The sequence below is a fragment of the Penicillium atrosanguineum genome (genome assembly GCF_028827265.1).
Source record: "Penicillium atrosanguineum strain IBT 20685 chromosome Unknown utg000001l_segment0_segment0, whole genome shotgun sequence".
NCBI lineage: Eukaryota > Fungi > Ascomycota > Eurotiomycetes > Eurotiales > Aspergillaceae > Penicillium > Penicillium atrosanguineum.
In genome coordinates, this window is record NW_026623133.1 from 334928 (window position 1) to 354044 (window position 19117).

Here is a 19117-nt window from a genome sequence, read left to right on the forward strand (position 1 = left end):
ATGGCAAACCATGACTTGATTGACTTTTTTCTCATTGGGGGATCATTCCCAGACACATTATGTGGCCGCGGTCATGCTCATTCCAACATACCTTGCATGATCTATTTAGTCCAAGCCTCTTTGCTGGGAATAATTTTCTCCCGAACCAGGTGATCAAACACCTGGAAATACCCATACGCAACCGGGTACTCCTCCGTGAAACCCACAATCCGGATCTTATCGAAGCTCAACTCGCGGTTGCGACCCAGAAAGCTGAAGCCTGCTGAAAGGAAAATCCAAGTCGCCCCGGAAATCTCGCGAGGACGCAGACCGTACTCTTGGCACATCTTCTTGTAGTCGTCCTGGTGCGCGAACCACCACTTGTCGATGTCCTTCCAGCCCTTGTCCTCGGGGCATGCGCCTTCAGCATTAAGACCGAAGTATTCACACATCTTGGGCCAAACGAGGGACCGAGGTGCGGGAGTGGCGCTGTCGGCGGTGTTAAATGCCTCTTCATGCGCCTGGTCTGGCTTCTCGACAGACAGGTAAAGCTCCGAACGGGCGATGATATCCTGCGAGGATGACGTATACGTGTGGATATAGTTTGTGTAGGGCCCTGGGAAGACAACGGTGGCACTGGGGCCATTCAAGTAGCGGTATACTATCAAGTAGAGCGCGAGAGGCTCGACTTATGTCATGCTTGCGGGAATGGGAACGTGGCCTGGCCACCGACGATGTCAGCAGGGTCAAACGCAAGAACAAGGGATACGCACCGATGATCTGATCTGGTCGAGCCTCGCACCATTTCCAAGACTTTCCCTTGTTGGCTTCTTTGATCAGGTCGACCTGCGCATAGTAGAAGATCTCGTCTCCCCAAGGCGAAGGAATGCGCGGGTTGTCCTCGCGCAAAGGAGGATTGATCTCGATGTGTTCTTGGAAGCGAAACACGGCGACTCCATAATTCTGTAGCTACTCAGCTAGAGCCATCAATTGGTGCTAGGTTGGTACATACGTTTGTTCCGGTTTGAAGCACGAAGAACTTCATATTCTTGCACAGCTGGTCCACAGTGTGCACGGCGTTGTATGTCATTCCCGCATTGATATCCCGGATAGCCAGCACATCCATGGAGTATGCAGTTGCATTGGAGTACGCTGATATAGTTAGATGACGACTGTTGACATGTGATCCCCTTACATACCAAGATAACACATGTGGGTGACATCTTCCAGGTCGGGAACTTTCGCTTGCAACTGGGACAGCACTTCATCAAGATTCCCCCGCAAATTCACTCCGGAATGCAACTCCAGTCGAGGGTCATGCGGTAAACCACTTTTCTCCAGAGATAACGGCCTATTCGTCAAGCCGATCACTCTGTCAAAGGTGGTGGGCGTGGGGTATGAGAGAGCGCATTTGGTGACGGCCCAGCCAGAGATACCGCTGGCCCCAAAGACCAATGCAACATTCTTTGATTCAGCCATTGCGATTGTTGTGCCCTTTATCTTGACGGGATATCAATGTGTGCGGTAATCGACAGGAGAGCCCTGTTTAAGAGCAACATCCTCGGGCCCTGTCTCTCCTCGCTAGCAGTGCGACTAGCCAGCCAATTTGGACCCGAAGAATTACCGCCGCAGTGGAAAGCAATTTCCCCTCATACAGACGATGCCGTTGGTGTCAACAACTCGATCGGCCCTCACCCCCCTGGCCCGCCAAGAGGCTAATGAATCATTTGAGCTCGACGCGAGGGCGATGGCGACCGTCAATCACTGCCCCGATCGCCACCTGCTGTGCGCCTGGCCCCTGTCGAATTCGGGGCTCGCAACATCATGCCGATTCGCCAGTCTAAGTGCCTGGATCCCGCCCTGTCACGCTCAAGGTAATCGACCGCGACCCGCTGACGGCGGCAAGCGCCGAGGTCGCCTGTTTTGCGCAGTGGATTTGATGGCAAACTCCAGGGGCTTGTTTCTACCGATGTTCCTTTTTCAACAAGAAGACCATCCACAAAGGCCACGATTCATTCGTTCATCGCCACAGAACGAATCCATTGCTGCGTTTAGTCCTTTTAGACCTAAGTTGCTAAATGCAGAACGTGCCCTCTGTAGCAACCGACTTCTCAGTCGATCGGTTGTTCTTCATTATTGGCTGCTAGTCAAATTTCTTGGCCAAAGATCGATAAGGATGTAGATTACTTCTGCCGTCTGCGAGTCATTGTGCCACAGTCTGTGACAGCTGGGTTTACATGGAGTCGCATAAATCGCCTATTGACGTCCCTGGCCGCATTCACTCCTTGTTATTCCACCGCGCGTTGAATATGGATGTCGCCCAGAAAGCAGCGTCCCCAGGCAATGTTTCCGAGGATCGACATGCGGCTATATTTAGCATGGGCATTAGGTTCATCGTGTTCGACTCCATCATCATCGCGCTGCGCATCTATGTACGCGCTTTTATGCTGCGTGCTATGGGGACGGATGATAGGAAGTCAATGAACCCCCAATTCGAAAGCCAAATTAACGAAAGATCTAGTTCTGATGATAGTTGGCGCAGTAAGCGACTTTCAATCATACGCCCGATGGTCTCTATTCACTCACATTCAATCAGATACTCAATTTCGGATTGTCAATAACGATTATGATTGGATCCCAGTATGGAATTGGAAAACATGCGCTTGCCATACCGGAAAGTGACATCGTGCCTATGCTGAAAGTAAGCACACCATCCCCATTTATATACCATCCTTGACCATTACCAGTGTATTTGGGTTACACGTCTCCTCTACACGCTTTCTATGGGGCTGGTCAAAATGCCATTGCTGTGGTTCTATCTCCGTCTCGATTCTCGCAAATACATGCGCTGGGTCGTCTTCTTCGTCATATTCTTCAACGTCGGATTATCCCTTGCGAGCTTCATCGGCGCACTGGCGGGCTGCAGCCCTCCATATCTATTTTGGACTAACCCAAAGTCTAGCGCCTGTATGTCGCTGGAACTACAGCAACGCTTCTACGAGGTCAAAGGCATCTTGAATATCACAGCGGATATCTTGACATATCTATCCCCAGTTCCAATGCTCTATGGGCTCCAGTTGACTTGGCGCAAGAAAGAGGCTATTCTAGGTATCTTTGGGCTAGGTATCTTGTCCATTGCTGGTGCGTATCCCCTTCGGTCCATGGAGTGGACTTTTACTGATATATTGCCATTAGCGGCCTGCGTCCGCTATGATTTTGTCACGAAACTATCCTCCGCCAAAGAAGAGTATTACCTTCTTTTGGCAGACTCCCTCAATTGGTGCACAATTGAGGCTTACGTTGGTATGTATCTCTCATCTCAATGGCACATCATTTCTAATTATTCATCCACAGCTATCTTCTGCGGCTGCCCTCCCCCACTCTCTGTCCTGATCAAAACCTATGCCCCGTCTATGTTCGGTTCCAGCGCTGCCAAATACCCAAGTAGCGCGCAGTCGCCCGGAGCAACCTATCCGCAGCGACGGAACCCTCTGAAGAGTAATCGGCGGTGGGGACTAGGCGATATGACACTAGGTAGTCAGGATCCCATTGTCACTGTCAGCAAACCCGACCAGGATCAGGATGGAATCATGATGAAGACGGATATACAGATGGATGTGGCGATGCGAAAGTTGATAGAGGATATGACTTATAGGAGAGAGTATTATGATTTTGCGAAAAGGACATGATTTCATGTTGGTGTATAAAATTAAGTGATACCTTGCTCCAGAGGCTTTGTCGTCGATAAATTATGGACTTGGGAACGAATGTACATATCTGCAATGATAAGACTCGATTTATTAGCCTACAACCATTCAATGACATGTTGGGAATACGAAGGTGGTCACCCCATCAAAGGCATTGAGACCTCTGCTATTATAGAATCCCGAGATACACATGCAAACCGCACAAACATGTAAAGGAATAACAATTTTCCACCTCCACGGGGGATTCATGGCGACACTCGCACCTTGCGTCACACGCCATCCTATTGTGCCGGGTATCAGTGGAAATAGTCTACCGTAATCACTGATAGTCTCTTAATTGCCGAAGCGAAGCATCTTTGAACTCTATCTTGATGCAAAGTTTCAGGCCATACGGCTACTGCCGGAAGACCACGTTACCTATTTGACAGGTTCAAATAGTAAACACGGAAGTAATACCTCTTCATCTGAACTTCCACAGGTGCCCATTTGACTCCAATTTATTCCAACGTAAGAGTAACATATGTGTGTTTCATTGGGGAAGTCACCTACAGAGCGACTACCCGGGGAAAAGGCGTGACGGATTCCAGTTCTAGCTCCCAGGCTAAGTGGATGTGTACGAAGTGGATGGGAAACACGAACATCATTAATAATGTAAAAGATCAATGCCAATATGATATCAACGGCCTAAAAAGAAGCGAGTAATATTTGAACATGAAAGATAGGTGAAAAAGATAGGTGAAAGGTATAGAATGACTGGAGTGTCAATGTAACCGAGCTGTGACCGCCCATCCCCGTTACGGCCGTCCCCAACTCTCCTCAACTCCAGCTTCCAGCTTCCAGCTTCCACGTTCACCTACCCTCACCATGGAAGGCCGAGGCTTAACTCTGAGAAGTAAGTCTCGCCGGCAGCGCCCGCAGATCAGTGCTCCCAAACCAATTTCCGGCCCCTTGCCCGCCAACACTAGGTCCCCCGATGTCGGTCAGCCTCCCATCCCCACGAGTCACGACCGAGCTCCTCAGAGCGGTGCTACGTCCGACCTAGTAAAGCGACGCTATTCTACCAGATACAATGCCGCCCCTGACTTCGATGTCAGTGCTCCTCCTGTCCCGGCTCTCCCTACCGCAACACCGGGTGGGTATGGTGGGTTGGGTGTCCCAATTCCGGCCTCCAAACAATTGTCGCCAGCCGAAGGCGCGGCCCCCGCGCCCGTGGTAGATTTGAATGCGCTGAGAGACCCCAGTCTGCCGGTGGAAAGATGTACGTCTCATCCCTTTGCTTGTGTATAACGATAGTATTAACGCCGCACCACAGATGTGGCCAATCTCCTTGCCAACGCCTCCGAAGAGGAGATCCAGAATTACCAGGACAAGCTGCGCAAAGTGAAGAATCGAACCTCAACCGACCTCCAGCAGAATGTGTATCAGAACCGCACACAATTTATCAAGATCAGTCGAGAGGCGGAGAAGCTCAAGGATGAAATGCGAACCCTACGTACCCTGATGTCCGAGCTCACAAACGCACTGGGGCAGACATCCGTGGGCAACACGCCCAACCCGATGTCGCCGGCAGACGATCACTTTCCCAAGCGCAGCGCGAATCGCAGCTCCGTGGCCAACCTGGAAAGCATGTGGAGTGTTCAGTTACAGACCTTGTGGAAAACTGTCGAGGGGTCCCAGAAGTTCTTACCAGCGGTTCCAGGTCGACATATCGTGTTGGAGACGGGCAATTGGGCTGAGCTGGACTCGGCAACCTGGAAGCCAAGGCGTCCGGTCCACATTGTCCTGTTGAATGACCATCTGCTGGTGGCCGCGAAGAAGCGCAAGCGTGTTGACCAGAATAACCCCAACCACCGCGGACCTGTGCCAACCAAGCTTGTGGCCGAGGAATGTTGGCCGTTGCAGGACATCGACATGATTGATTTGGCTGCCAACCTGGGCACAGGCGCCGCCCGTGAAGAAGCCCTGGACCGCGGCATCGGGAACGCGATTAGTATTCGGGTCGGAACGAAGCCATTTACCTACCGTCAGGACAAGCGCGACACCGCGACCAAGAATGAGCTTCTTGCGACATTTCGCAAGACGGTGGAGGATCTGCGACGAACTCTGCGAACAGAAACCGAGGCGGCCAGCAAGCCTCTAGAGGCGTATGGATACCTCGCCGGAAGACACATCTCCCCATCACTCAAATCTGAACAGTTTGATCTCGCCGAAGGCCCTCGCGATAAGTCCGAATTGCGTATCGATGTCGATGGCAAGCAGCAGAACCTCCGCTGGGTGGAGGGACAGGTGGATGAGTTGGACATTGACATTGCACTACAACGCTTTGAGGCAGCAGTATCAAGCATTGAAAGACTTCGAAAACTTGCAAAGGGGCTCAAGGGAAGCCCTGTCGCGCAGGAGATGATCAATGCCAGAGTTGATGGACGAGCAACACGGCTGGCAGGCATGCTGTCACGCGCGTTGGTGGACACGCACTCGTTCCCCGTGACAACCAAAACCAACGTCACCTGGCTGAGCCGTTTAGGATTCGAGGATCAAGCGCGCGAGACGTACCTCAAAGCACGAACTGACGTTATTGCCAAACGCATCCGGTATGTATTCAATTCAACTTGGGGGTATGCGAGAGAAACTGCATCCTAATACCTGTATAGGGCTTGTGTCTTCGAGGGTGATCTCCCACTTTACATTTTCCAAATTTCCTACGTCTACTTCTCGCTCATCAAGAACACAATCAGCATCTATCAACAATGCTTCCCGAGCGTGATGACCAGCTCTTGTATACGCTGGGCCAAGCATCATTTGGACGGATTCAATGCTCTGCTTACTCGCCAGCTCAGCAGTGTACAGCGCGGCACCTCCGTCTGGCAGAAATGTCTCGACATCGTCCACGAGCATGCCGATCTGCTGACAGAGGTCGGCGTCGATTTCACTGATTTGGTGGCGCGGGGCTTGGAAGAGAACGGTGAGCCTGCTCCTGTTGGTCGTACCGTGCAGCCGGACAAGGTGGTGGCGACGTCATCGCCGTCGACTCCAGTTCTTTAGATACGAGAGATTGCAACATGATATTTTGATCATACCAAGGAAATTAATTTCTATGAAAGCCTGTTCGAATTGCTAGTACCAACTTATAGGAGATTGACACAACAATACTGCTCTGCTAAGGTATCCCCTCCCTTCCTCGCAATCCATAAAATTTAGACACTTGCAATTCCGAAACACATATGACCAGGCCTTCATTCACGGGCTATATAAGCATCCTGAAGTGACCTTATTCGGGTCATCTTGAGGCTCGGCGTTCATTATTCTTCGGTATCCGAAGGTCGGTGTTTGAACATCCTTGGTGTAGACTCGTACAATGGGCTCGACCTCGATCAGACACTCTCGAACAAATAAAAAACCAAATAATAGTCTGCATGAAGAGAGGAACTGAAACCTTGAACTGCGAGGATAAGCTTAAAACTTGATTTTCTTGGCTTGATCCAAATGTGGTTGCCACTCGGCCTTTGACCGCGATAAACCGTTCAAATGTCAGTAAGCGCGCCCTTCACTTGACATTTACTTTCAAGATTTGAATGATTTCAGAACTATTTATTAGGCTCTACCCTTGGGAAATCATCGCACACTCAGCTCAATCTCTGCATCATTCCTCAAGATGGCTCTGGCCGCTTCTTTCAAAAGATACCTTCCTTGGACTCAGACACCTCTCATCATAAACGCCCCCATGAGCGGCGTGGCCACCAGTGACCTCGCCGTAGCAGTCACTCGTGCTGGTGGTCTAGGACAAATTGGATTCATGGATAATATGCGTGCTTTATCAAGCCAACTCGAAACTGTCCGCCATGAGCTTCAAGATCTTATGGCGTCTCTTTCAGACCCACAACAATTGCCAATCGGCGTTGGGGTTATAGTGTACGGCTCTCCGCTCGGAGATTGGATGCAACTATTTGCTACTTATAAGCCAGCCGTGGCCTGGCTTTCATTTGCCAGTACGGAGGATCTGCGGGTATGGACGGAAGCAATCCGCTATTCTTCACCAGCCACCAAAGTGTGGATTCAACTGGGATGTGTGCGAGATGCCTTGGATGTAGCCAAGGCGTGTCATCCAGATGCCATGGTTCTGCAAGGAAGCGATGCTGGTGGACACGGTCTGGCAAAGGGTGCCAGCATCATATCTCTCATCCCCGAAGTCGCGGATGCACTCGAAGAACTCGAAATCAAAGATATTCCTCTGATTGCAGCTGGTGGCATTGTAGATGGAAGGGGGTCCGCCGCGGCGCTTGCACTTGGAGCTTCCGGTGTAGTCATGGGCACACGTTTTCTCGCCGCTACAGAAGCGAGGATCCCTAACGTCTATCGTGATGCGATTCTTCAAGCCTCTGATGGAGGAGAGGCTACCGCAAGATCTCGCATCTTTGATGAGATATGGGGACCCAATTTCTGGCCACAGAAATATGACGGTCGCTGTCTTCGAAACAAATTCTACGATCAACACATGGCAGGAGTCCCTATCAACAACATTAGAAGCTGGTTATCTTCTGTTATGAATAGCGAGGAGGAGAAAGGGGAGGCCAAGGAACTGATGGGGCAGGATATGGGGAGTATATGGGCCGGAACCGGTGTTGGATTGATTAAGCGACTTGGAAACGCGGGAGATTTTGTACGAGAAGTAAGGGAGGACACCGGGAAGCGTTTGACCCGGGCTACCTTGTCCCTGTAACAAAGATCGATGTAGCATAAGAGCAACGACAGCTCCAAAAATTGAATGAAAGTAACGTTGTTGAATCTTGGAAGGGGTAATTATCATTGCCACTCGAGCAATCTCAATGCAACGCCGACATCAATCGCCGAAGCCGAGGAGAATCACCGAGCATAAGAGGGGTTCCTGAACCCCACTTGTTGATTCAGTATCAAATCTTCTCAAAAATCTACCATCATGCCTTCTTTGAATTCGCAATGGCTTCAGTCTCTTCTTGACCCATTCTTCATGATGAAATCGGCCATTTACCGTATGATGACTTACCAGGACATGATGTGGGACAAGCTAATCGGCGATGAAATGCTTCAGATTATGTTCGTATCTTGATTTTGGAAATCTTTGAAGGAAACGTGCCTCTGTCCGCAGCCCAATGGCAGAAAATCCGCGATTCGGCATTCTCCTTCTTTTGGCTGCAGTATTCCGGTGAGAGAGAGAAGGGCAAGAAGATCGCGTGGAGACGCTAACTTGTTTATAGCACCCAGTCCTTCCAAAAATACACCCTCGGCCTCCGCCGCTCTGATACCTCAGCTTCTCTCACAAGCCACGGGAACTGTGTTGGAGATCGGACCGGGCAGCGGGACTTGCATGCAATTCCTTCAGGGCTCACAGATAACTCAAATTTACGGAGCTGAGCCATGTATCGGTCTTCACCGACAGCTTCGATCTGAAGCCAGTCGATACAAGATGCAGGACCGATATCATGTTCTAAATGCCAGCGCCAACGTGGGTTCTCTGACTCATGAGCTTATTCGGAAAGAGGAAATCACTTCTTTTGAAGCAGGTGATACTTTATTTGATACAATCATCTGCGTTCGAGTATTGTGCAGTGTTCCAGACCCGAAAGAGACAGTCTCAGGGCTGTACGGTCTGCTACGTCCTGGTGGTCAGATGCTGATTTGCGAGCACGTTTCAAACCCGTGGCGTACCTCGAAAGGAAGTATCATCTCCCGAATATTTCAAGGGCTGTACATGTTGCTTGGCTGGGCTTATTTTATGGGGGATTGTCGCCTAGACCAAGATACAGAACGGATTCTACTGGGAACGGCGGATGAAGACAAGGGGTGGGGCAATATTGACTTGGAGGTGGAAGAACAGTGGTCTCTTTTTCCATGCCTGCACGGTTCGTTGACGAAGAAAAGGTAGAGCAGCAAAACGGACGAAAGATAAGTTTGATTCATCTATCAGAGATATAAATGCAAAATTAGCCTCACACCCGTTGTCTCACTAGCCATGCTCTGCAAGATCCAATATGCCCATTTGCAGGAACGGTTGATGCTTGAGGGGCCGCGTTTCCCGAAGCTTCTCCCATCCCATCCTCTTTTTTGCGGACTAACGATAGCTTCCACTGGCGAAGAAAGATGACGAAAATAGTGGCACCAATATACATAAATCCAGTAAATAGCTGAACGTGTCGGTACTCGTATTTTCCGGTAGTTCGAAGTTCCAGACCAATTGGTTCGCCAACTAGAGAATACAATTAGTATTTCTCGATTCATATCTCGGATCCTTCAAAATTTTCGATATACCTGTTGCTGGGGCCACGCAGAATAGCCAGACGACAGTCATAAAGGAAGGCAGATATTCCAAACCGACCACTTCAGCAGCTAGAGGTGCAACAACCGTCCAGAATGCCCCAAACACAGTTCCAGCTAGCAATGCAAAACACAAAATGGCTGCATAGGACTGGGAGAATGTCCACAAAAGTAGACACAGCAGTCCGCTTAGGCAAGTAGCGAACGTCGCCATATTCATCCTCCCAACCACGTCACTAAAATATCCAACCCCGGGCCGACCGAAGATCTGGCCAAGATTCATCACAGCTGTAACAATAGATCCTTGATGAGCACTCAATCCAATGCTCCTGGAAAATTCATCTAGTGAATACCAAATTACCATAAAGCCCATCACGCTGAAAAAGCTCCATCCAAGAAACAGCCAAAGCTCGTATTGCTTGGAAAGTTGACGAAGCGTAATGCTGGATGTCTTGGTCCCAGTCAATTTGTTATGATCGCGAAGAATGAGTGCGCATAGGCTGTTGACGACCAACTGGACAATCGCCAAGATGCGAAAGGTCCACCCAGTACCGAACCGTTCCAGCATTGCGTTGACCGCAAGCGAATAGATCAAACCACCCGTGCCACTTCCACCAGCAGCAATTCCTGCTGCAAGGCTCCGTTTCTTGGTGAACCATTGTGGAATGATGGCGATTGTTGATACGTATTGCAACCCGAGTCCCCAGCCAAAGCAAATGCCTTGACTCAGATAGAGTTGCCAAATTTGAGTGCTCCACGACGCGCCTAAAAGAGCAGCTGTCTCAAATAGAATCCCCAAGTACATTGTCACTTTGAGGCCGAGTCGACGATTGATTATCGCAGCTACTGGTGCAATCAGAAGGGCTTGAGATGCAGACAGGCCACCAATAAAGGCATAGTCAAGACTGGATCCATCCGAGAATTGAGAATGTGAAAGAAAGTAAGCAAGAAAGACTCCATAGCACTTAGGTCATCGTTAGCGATTTGTTTTCTTCTGCCAGTTCTACACTTACAGACACGATGCCCCAGTGATGGGCATTATTTGCAGCAACAGCCGCAACAATGACCCAGCCATAACCTCCATTTGGAGGCAATTCCGCCGAGCTCATGATCTATGAATAAAATAGATTAATGATTGATTGAGCTCAATATTTGAGGGGGATGATTTCTTTTTGTGTCGCATTCGTAGGGAAATTTCCTCCAATCGAGGATTGCAAGGCTGCTATCAGACGCCGAGACCGAACGCCGAGATCGAACACCGGTGGGAGAACAACGGGGCCATTGTATTAGGTTGGATTAGCTTGGATTGAAGGCTATTGGACGCTTAATGCGAGATATGCAACTATTATATTATATTCCGCAAGTTCATCCGTGATATGCCTACCCACAGATCGATAGAGGCCGAGCTGGTCTTCTACAGACCTCTTACAAATGACGCCAAATCCCAATCAATGTGAATGCAAGCGAAGGCATTGAAGTGAGAGCCATGATTTTGGGGGTGATACGCTCAAAGGGAAAAGGCTTGCACTTCGGGAAAATTTCTAAACCTTGGAGTGCTCGGGACCGTCTGGGTAAAGATATCAAATTGTCGGCGCGAATCGCTCGTTCTTTCTTTGCTCGCAATCTCGAAATAGAAATTTCTAGGATGGAACTGAAATCAATTCGAGGTATATAAAAACAGAAATGATGTCTTGTTAAATGTACAGGTTCCGAGCAGCCTTCCGGGTCTATGCATAAATCTAGATCGAGTACCACTCGTACTTAGAGATGTCGGTCACTTCGAGATCTTCCTTGTCCTTCCGCCATGTTCGTCTACTGGTCAGCTCAAACCGATTCGATGGAGCCCAAGCTGTGGCCCAAACCTCGGGGTCACTCATACGGCTCAAGGACTTGAGCATGCCAAACCGGAAATCCAAGGCCTCGGAGTCGTCGGTTTCAGATGGCAGTCTCATATAATACCGGACACTGTCAGGGATTTCCTCCTTGACATGGCTGATGAGAACCAAAGCTTGATCATCTGACAGACCTTGGAACAAATACTTGCTACTTTTCTTGAACATAGATAGACCCTCGCCGTATTCAAGGAATGCCAAACATTTGTCACGTTGGGAAGCAGTCAACCCCGAGAAGGGCTCGTCCAAGATCACAATATCCGGCTTGTGAATTAGGGCACGCAAGAACAATACAATGCGTTGCTGCGCGGTATTCAGTTGCCCGAATCGAACATCGTCGGCGTACTCCACATCATGGTCGGGTGGGAGAAATTGTGAATTGGGTCTCACTCCGGGAAGTTTGGGGAAGTTTTCGGAGTGGCCCACAGTGGGAGGGCTGCCCTTCTTCTGCGAGTAATTTGGATCGAGCTCTGGCTTGAAACAGCGAAGGAAGGCGTCGATTTCTAAGTCATTTTCGTGGAAAATCTTCGGTTTCGACAAGAAAGTCTCTGCAAATGCTGACTCCAGGCATTGACGCACCGACAACTGACGTGGGAAGAATGCATGGATCTCAGGAGACGAATGTCCAAGCCGAGACTGAAGCTCGAAGATCGAGATAGCAGGCTTGCCCACTTCAGGAAGACGAGACCGTCCAAACAGTTTGATTGGAAGGGCGTATGTCTGGGGGTGGTCCGAAGTAATGAGTGACAGCAGCGTCGTCTTGCCCGAGCCGTTGGCGCCGAGAATTGCCCAGCGCTGGCCTCGACGCACCGTCCAGTGCAATCCTTCTTGTATCCTATCATCCACTGTCTGTTTCCAGTCACCAAGGACCACCTTGTCGCCGTACTGTACACGCACCCCGTCCATCTCGATCAGCGGTTCTCCTGCGGGGAAAGACGCATGACCTTTCACACGGCTCTCATGCCGGCTGTTGGAGAAGTCTCGGAGTAGTTGTTCGTCAAGAACACCAGACTTCAACAGAGCGCGAGCCTCTAGCAAATCGCAACTAGCCGGCCCACGCATTTTCGTTCCCATCGCCACATGTTTCCAGGCTTTCATTTTTGGGACAATCTCCGAGCGCAAGCCCTGTAGAATTATCTGGTTGGAGTTGCCTACCATGATCATGTGTGTGATCCACTCAGGCACCGCATCCTGTGGGCGAAGGGCCAGAACGAGCCGCGGCGAGGATTTCTGAGCCAGCTGGAATAGAAGATCACTGATGCTCCGGACAGTGGCAGGATCCAGCCCCATGAAAGGTTCATCGAGGAGCAGCAGCTCTGGCTTTCTCAACAGAGCTTTCGCAATACGTGCGCGCCGAGTCTGACCGTTGCTAAGATTTGCGACCGGCATATCCAGCAACTTCGTCAGGTGCAGGTCGGTGATCACTTGCCGCAGTAGCGGCTCATCATACACCGTGCCTTTCTCTTCTCCTTCTATGGGGTTGAGTGAGGTTTGTCCTCGCAGGAATTGCTCCACGGTCCAATCCGTCTCTTCGCGGAGACTCTCATAGCGAGCACTCAGGTATGCACCTCGGGTGCCACCAATGGCTCCGGACCCTTCACCACTGAATCCAATGTATTGAATTGCATTCCCGACAACTCGTAACCGGGGGTCCTTCGCGGCGATTTCATCGGTGAGGAGGTAAGGATACGACCGTGCTGTGGGCGGGATGGAGATGTGCTGGCCACGCAGAATGTTAAGTAGTTCAGTTCGGTCCGAAGGGCCAACTACTGCCCAATGTTGCTGTGCAGGCTCTGCACCCTTCAATGGAGGTACAGGACCGGAGGGGATGGTGAAATCGAGGTTTCGGTACATGGGCGGGTTCGAGGTATCATTTTGCTCCGTCGGGTACTGCTTGTAAAAGGTTCCATTCTCGATACGAACCAGAGGAACCGAGGACACGAATCGTTTGGCGCGCAAGGATGGCCATAGCCGAGTGCGCAGCGTTGTTCGAAGCATCGTCGCTGGCCGATGGAAGAGTCAGAGCGCATCTCGGAGTTTGGGCGGCGTTAGTCGTGGTCGGTCACGTGTACTACATTGAGAGGAAATGCAAGTATAAAGGCAGACTCGTTTTGGAATTATACAATACAACCATGCCAGTCAATTTTACCGAAGCTAGGTCTGGGTACCTCTTTTTCAGATGCAATTTCTCGAATCTGAACTTGGTACATTTGTGCAAAGTCACAGCACGAAGCTCGGTGCGGGATCTAAATATATTGCCGACATCGGGGCTACATCTGAATGCCGAACAGCACGCGGGGAGAATCAGAAACTAGTTGAGAAAGGCCGATCGATTCACGAAGAGAATTTTGCCTTGCTGCTTCTTTAGAAAGGAATCGAATACCTCTGTTAAAGATAATGGGTATGAATTTGAGCACGTCAAGAGCCCTGGAGCGATGCTCTTCGAGGGTTGGTCGTGATAGTCAACCGGCTAAATTAAAGGTGCACTGGGCCTCGGTGAATCGGACTCCGATCTTCTGTCTCTCTGAGACTTTGCTTTTTCAAATATTCCCTATTCCTTAATATTCAAAGTCAATGCCCCCTTTGCCCGTCGTCTATTCCTCCTCGCCCTCATGCCTATCCCTTCGCTCCCGCTATTCCTGGCGGCGCAACAACACGCCCAAAATGACCCCGCGAAAGTGGCCGTGATCGACGCAACCAAGCAACAATCCTTCACATACACCCAGCTCCTCGAGGATGCGGCTGGTCTCAGAAAGCAGATTACAGAACAGCTGGGATTGACCGACTTGGAAGAACGGCGTATCGCGTTTCTTGTGCCGAATGGCTACGACTATGTCGTGACCAGCTGGGCCGTTTGGGCTGCCGGTGGTGTTTGTGTGCCACTTTGTAGGTTGTCCCATTTCCTGAAGTCTCTATAGGTGGCTAATCTCGAGCATAGGCACCAGCCACCCTGCCAAAGAATTGCTATACGTCATTGGCGATTCAGACCCATGCCTAGTTATCATCCATCCTACGTTTGACAAGGTTGCGCCGGCTTTGCGCGAGGGATGCACTACGGATGTCCCCTTCATGGGCCTTGACCCTTTCACCAAGAATGATGCCCCGTCTCTGCCATCCTTCTCACTGTCATTGGCCCTTGATAGACTCGCCCTTATGATTTACACCAGTGGGACTACATCAAATCCGAAAGGATGTGTCACCACGCATGAGATGATAACTTTCCAGGCCAGCTGTCTCGTCAAAGCCTGGAAATATAGCCCGACGGACCATCTTATTCACGTCCTCCCACTTCACCACATCCACGGCATCATCAACGGACTTGTCGCTAGTCATTTGAGCGGTGCTACGGTGGAGATGCACCCCAAATTTGACCCTCAAGTTATCTGGGGGCGATGGCAGGCCCAAGAATCTACCTTGTTCTTCGCTGTTCCTACCATCTATTCCCGTCTAAATGACTACTTCGACGCCCACATTCGCGGAACAATCCAGGAGGACGCTGCTCGAGCTGGAGCTCGCGCTCTGCGTCTAATTGTCAGCGGTTCGGCCGCGCTTCCGACCCCCATCAAAACCAAGTTTGGTGAAATCACTGGTCAAACCCTGCTGGAGCGTTATGGAATGACCGAGATCGGCATGGCCTTGAGCTGTGGACTGGAAGACGAGAAGCGGATTGATGGAAGTGTTGGCTGGCCACTTCCAGGGGTCCAGGTTCGGTTGGCCGACAAGGAAACCGGCCGTATCGTTGAGGAAATTGACGAGGATGGTATGATCGAAATCAAAGGCGGAAATGTCTTCCTCGAATACTGGCGTAAGCCTGAGGCTACAGCCTCTGAATTTACGAGCGATGGATGGTTTAAGACAGGAGACGTGGCCAGGCGTGACTCTGATGGTGCATATTTTATCCAGGGACGCGCATCAGTGGATGTGATCAAGTCGGGCGGCTACAAAATTTCCGCGCTTGAAGTTGAGCGCAAAATGCTGGCCCTAGAATCCATTCAGGAGGTAGCTGTGGTCGGACTGAAGGATGAAGAATGGGGACAGAGAGTGGGTGCAGTGGTAAAGTTCCGAGTAAGTTTTTCGAAAATCCCTTGAGCTTCAAGTTTCCAAGGTTGCTAATGCAAATTAGGGAAATCCACTGGACCTGCAGACTCTTCGTGCGCAACTGAAGACCGAAATGGCGGCCTATAAGATTCCCACTGTCCTAGAGGTCGTCGATGCCATCGAGCGGAATGCCATGGGCAAAGTTAACAAGAAGATTCTTGTGCAGAAGTACTGGCCGGACAAGGCTTAAGGCAAACGTGCACAATAGATGAGATAATTGTGCTTAGCGTGGGTATAGAGGGTGATACACGACGATACAGAGAGACAAATCCCGGATGAATTTCAATGTTGTTATTTAATGAGCACAGTCCTAGGATCTTATAATTGAAAGACCCAGCGAGGGTCCTTGTCACCCAAAAACTCTCCCTCTGCGTCCCCAACATCACCCATCAAAGGCCTCAGTCCCTGTGCTTCCCGAAGATGCTCTTTCTCGGCATTCTCTCGACTAAGGACACGCCACAGAATTGCTACAACTATTATGTTGGCCACAAGATACCCCAGGGCGAATCCATGTCCAAGAAAGTATCGTGGGCTGCTCTCAGTGCGATAAAGCTGTGTCCCGATAACGGCACCCAGATTGCCGATAGAAATTTGCATGGCATTGGCGATGCAGCGCTTGGTCTGGCCTGATACATTGTTCGCCGGCCAGGACAGCACAATAGCAACGGCAGGGTAGATTCCCGCCGCAGCGAAGATAGTACCGGCATAGGACACGCCGGCCCGGTCCTGTGAAAGCAGCATGATATATCCAATGCAACCGAGGGCAGAAGAGCCCATGATGAAAGGTGCTCGACGATTTGTCTTCTCCGAGAGCACAGCAACAGTGATTGTCAGGATGAATGCTACGGCATATGGGGGGACAGTGAGAAGTTGTGCTTCAGCGGCGGAATAACCGAGATCTTTGATAATGGTTGGCTAAACGGTCGTTAGCTTTGACATGTCATAATGTATAGCCATGAACTGACCAAGAAAAGCGAGAGTGTATAGAGCGGCAATGACATAGTATGAAACCCCAATCCATACAGCCACACCTTGGGGTCTTTGAATGCGTCAAACACAGCAGACCACGAGAATTTCTCATCCCGCGTAGAATCATTGTCATTCTTCAGACGGAAATGGATGAAATCCCGTTCTTCTTTGGAAAGGAATTTGGCAGTTGCTGGATAGTCGTACACCCAGAAGTAGGCAAGGATAGACACAATGACAGTCAAAATTCCTTCCTGATCGACCCAGTGGTATTAGCATGCCTTTCATTAAGTCCAAACGTCCGAGACCTACCAGAATAAAGATCCAGCGCCAACCATTTAGTCCTGCGATTCCCTTCATGTGCGCGATACCCTACCTCGAAATTAGCATTCATCCAGTATGGACAGAAACAGAAACCAACCCAAGCAAGCACGCCTCCAAATGCACCAGCGAGACTGGCCGCACTAAAGAACAGCGCGACACGATAATGCTGCTCATTTCGCTTATACCACATGGACAGATAGTATACCACACCGGGGAAAAGACCACTCTCCGCAACACCCAAGAAGAATCGCGAAGCCAAAAATCCGGGATAATTCTGAATGATACCCATCAAGGTTGCGACCACGCCCCAGATCAAGCTGAGAGTGGGAAGCCAGATTTTCGGCGTGCCCAACTTTAAAACCGTATTCGCGGGAACCTCGAAGAGAACATAGCCGATAAAGTATAGGGTTAAGCCGGTCAAATATTGGTCTCCTGTCATGCCCACGTCGGTGGCCATGCCTTCAAGTTTGGCATTTCCAACTATTCCACCACGTCAGTTCGAACACTGGCTGTAGTCGAGTTCAAAGGAGGCAAACCATTGCTTCGGTCCAGAAACGACAGTAGGTATAAGATTGTCAAGGGCGGCAGCAGCTTATAGTCGAGTTTGCGAAGTAAAGATTTCTCGTTGATACCGACGGTTTCTGCTATGCTGTTGGACGAAGGCGAACTCCCAGAATTTTGGAATCCGAGGTCTGCATCGGCCTGAGCTTCCTTCTTTTCGTCAAAGGTAGACATGACGATGGAGAAGGGACCAAGCTTGAAGATATTCTTCAGGGATGAAAGACGGTCACAACATGGCCGTGTTGGACACGTCTAACCTTAAAGCCAGAGCACATCATTTCGGCCCATTGCACGCGATATCAGACCCTCAGAAGTTACATCATGTCAAATCGGCCGAGAGGTTTGTGAAATAGCGAATGAGATCATGCATTGGAGATGATCGCAGTCAGCATTGGTTGACGAAGACGCAAAGATTAGCAATGTCGGGGCATTGATGGTGTCATCGCACGTGGGGGGATACAAACTTTGAACCAGGGACCACAACGTGCCCCTCGGAAAGTGCATTATCGGTACGCGCGTATTCCTACTAGGTAATATTAATTCTAACGCTAGCTTTTATCCGCGACAAATATATAGCCTCCCGGGAAGATACAAACATTCTCGCGTACCTTGCCTTGGACCTCAAATGTATCAATACGCCCCACTACGTAAAGTGGAGACATGCACGGCCCGAGTATAGATCCGTTCAAGAAGACCGCTATGTACCTGTCATGCTGCCACCGATAGTCACCGAGATGTCTGCTGAAGATCCTAGCAGACTAGAGAAAAAGATACTGTCATGCGGATTTTGATACGGATAGCATTCCAGCTCCAGTTGGTTGGCCGTGTTGCCAGTGGTACCCCCGTTGTGGACGCAATTACCAGCAGCATTGAGTTGATACCACCCCTGCACTCCCTCCTGTTCAATGGTAGAAGAATTGCTTTTGTAGGTTTCAATCAGCCATGGCAGAAATGCGCGCCAACCATCATGGGGCATGCCAAGGACATAATTGTAAGGGGCCCTGCCAGTGCTAAAAGCCGTATAGGCGGAATCTGCCAGTTCCGAACTTGCAGCTTGGTTTGATCTGATGTAATGCAATTAGCCAAAGTCATTCCACGAGATAATTCCAATGAATTCGGGTGCTAGGAACATTGCCTGTTCCCAGCGATCGTACAAGAGATCGTCCCCACGCCACAGCCAATCCTTATCATACCCGGGCATATTGGTGAAAAACCAGGGAGAAACAGGCATCATGTATAGCTTGCCGTCTAAAGAGTCAATGTAAGAAGCATCGGTATAGGTGCTCATATCATTTGGTCCGT

At 50.1% G+C, this 19117-nt stretch overlaps 10 protein-coding genes across 10 annotated transcripts; 5 read left to right on the forward strand and 5 right to left on the reverse strand.

Annotated features, from left to right (window-relative positions):
- Positions 1 to 101: 101 nt before the first annotated feature.
- Positions 102 to 1458, reverse strand: N7443_000122 (uncharacterized protein; the record flags this gene model as incomplete). Its single annotated transcript, XM_056880178.1, has 4 exons — positions 102 to 640; positions 669 to 942; positions 992 to 1131; positions 1179 to 1458. The coding sequence occupies 4 exons, from the start codon at positions 1456 to 1458 to the stop codon at positions 102 to 104; spliced, it is 1233 nt and encodes a 410-aa protein (XP_056745416.1).
- A 1319-nt stretch (positions 1459 to 2777) lies between these two features.
- Positions 2778 to 3668, forward strand: N7443_000123 (uncharacterized protein; the record flags this gene model as incomplete). The annotated part of the gene is made up of 3 exons (XM_056880179.1): positions 2778 to 3120; positions 3175 to 3282; positions 3334 to 3668. 3 exons carry the CDS (start codon positions 2778 to 2780, stop codon positions 3666 to 3668), a joined length of 786 nt encoding a protein of 261 aa, XP_056745417.1.
- Positions 3669 to 4550: 882 nt separating this feature from the next.
- N7443_000124 (exocyst subunit EXO84) lies at positions 4551 to 6728 on the forward strand (the record flags this gene model as incomplete). Its single annotated transcript, XM_056880180.1, has 3 exons — positions 4551 to 4944; positions 4999 to 6277; positions 6338 to 6728. The coding sequence occupies 3 exons, from the start codon at positions 4551 to 4553 to the stop codon at positions 6726 to 6728; spliced, it is 2064 nt and encodes a 687-aa protein (XP_056745418.1).
- A 610-nt stretch (positions 6729 to 7338) lies between these two features.
- On the forward strand, positions 7339 to 8403 carry N7443_000125 (nitronate monooxygenase; the record flags this gene model as incomplete). Its single annotated transcript, XM_056880181.1, has 1 exon — positions 7339 to 8403. The coding sequence occupies one exon, from the start codon at positions 7339 to 7341 to the stop codon at positions 8401 to 8403; it is 1065 nt and encodes a 354-aa protein (XP_056745419.1).
- Positions 8404 to 8619: 216 nt separating this feature from the next.
- Positions 8620 to 9585, forward strand: N7443_000126 (class I SAM-dependent methyltransferase; the record flags this gene model as incomplete). Its single annotated transcript, XM_056880182.1, has 3 exons — positions 8620 to 8692; positions 8752 to 8893; positions 8925 to 9585. 3 exons carry the CDS (start codon positions 8620 to 8622, stop codon positions 9583 to 9585), a joined length of 876 nt encoding a protein of 291 aa, XP_056745420.1.
- An 82-nt stretch (positions 9586 to 9667) lies between these two features.
- On the reverse strand, positions 9668 to 11083 carry N7443_000127 (uncharacterized protein; the record flags this gene model as incomplete). The annotated part of the gene is made up of 3 exons (XM_056880183.1): positions 9668 to 9906; positions 9969 to 10938; positions 10988 to 11083. Coding segments are annotated over 3 exons (1305 nt in total), but the record flags the coding sequence as incomplete, so codon positions are not given.
- Positions 11084 to 11713: 630 nt separating this feature from the next.
- N7443_000128 (putative ABC transporter) lies at positions 11714 to 13864 on the reverse strand (the record flags this gene model as incomplete). Its single annotated transcript, XM_056880184.1, has 1 exon — positions 11714 to 13864. One exon carries the CDS (start codon positions 13862 to 13864, stop codon positions 11714 to 11716), a length of 2151 nt encoding a protein of 716 aa, XP_056745422.1.
- Positions 13865 to 14478: 614 nt separating this feature from the next.
- N7443_000129 (acyl-CoA synthetase) lies at positions 14479 to 16154 on the forward strand (the record flags this gene model as incomplete). The annotated part of the gene is made up of 3 exons (XM_056880185.1): positions 14479 to 14752; positions 14805 to 15931; positions 15990 to 16154. 3 exons carry the CDS (start codon positions 14479 to 14481, stop codon positions 16152 to 16154), a joined length of 1566 nt encoding a protein of 521 aa, XP_056745423.1.
- A 128-nt stretch (positions 16155 to 16282) lies between these two features.
- On the reverse strand, positions 16283 to 17989 carry N7443_000130 (allantoate permease family MFS transporter; the record flags this gene model as incomplete). Its single annotated transcript, XM_056880186.1, has 5 exons — positions 16283 to 16879; positions 16930 to 17184; positions 17243 to 17302; positions 17352 to 17734; positions 17791 to 17989. The coding sequence occupies 5 exons, from the start codon at positions 17987 to 17989 to the stop codon at positions 16283 to 16285; spliced, it is 1494 nt and encodes a 497-aa protein (XP_056745424.1).
- A 523-nt stretch (positions 17990 to 18512) lies between these two features.
- N7443_000131 (uncharacterized protein) lies at positions 18513 to 19016 on the reverse strand (the record flags this gene model as incomplete). Its single annotated transcript, XM_056880187.1, has 2 exons — positions 18513 to 18879; positions 18970 to 19016. The coding sequence occupies 2 exons, from the start codon at positions 19014 to 19016 to the stop codon at positions 18513 to 18515; spliced, it is 414 nt and encodes a 137-aa protein (XP_056745425.1).
- Positions 19017 to 19117: the final 101 nt, after the last annotated feature.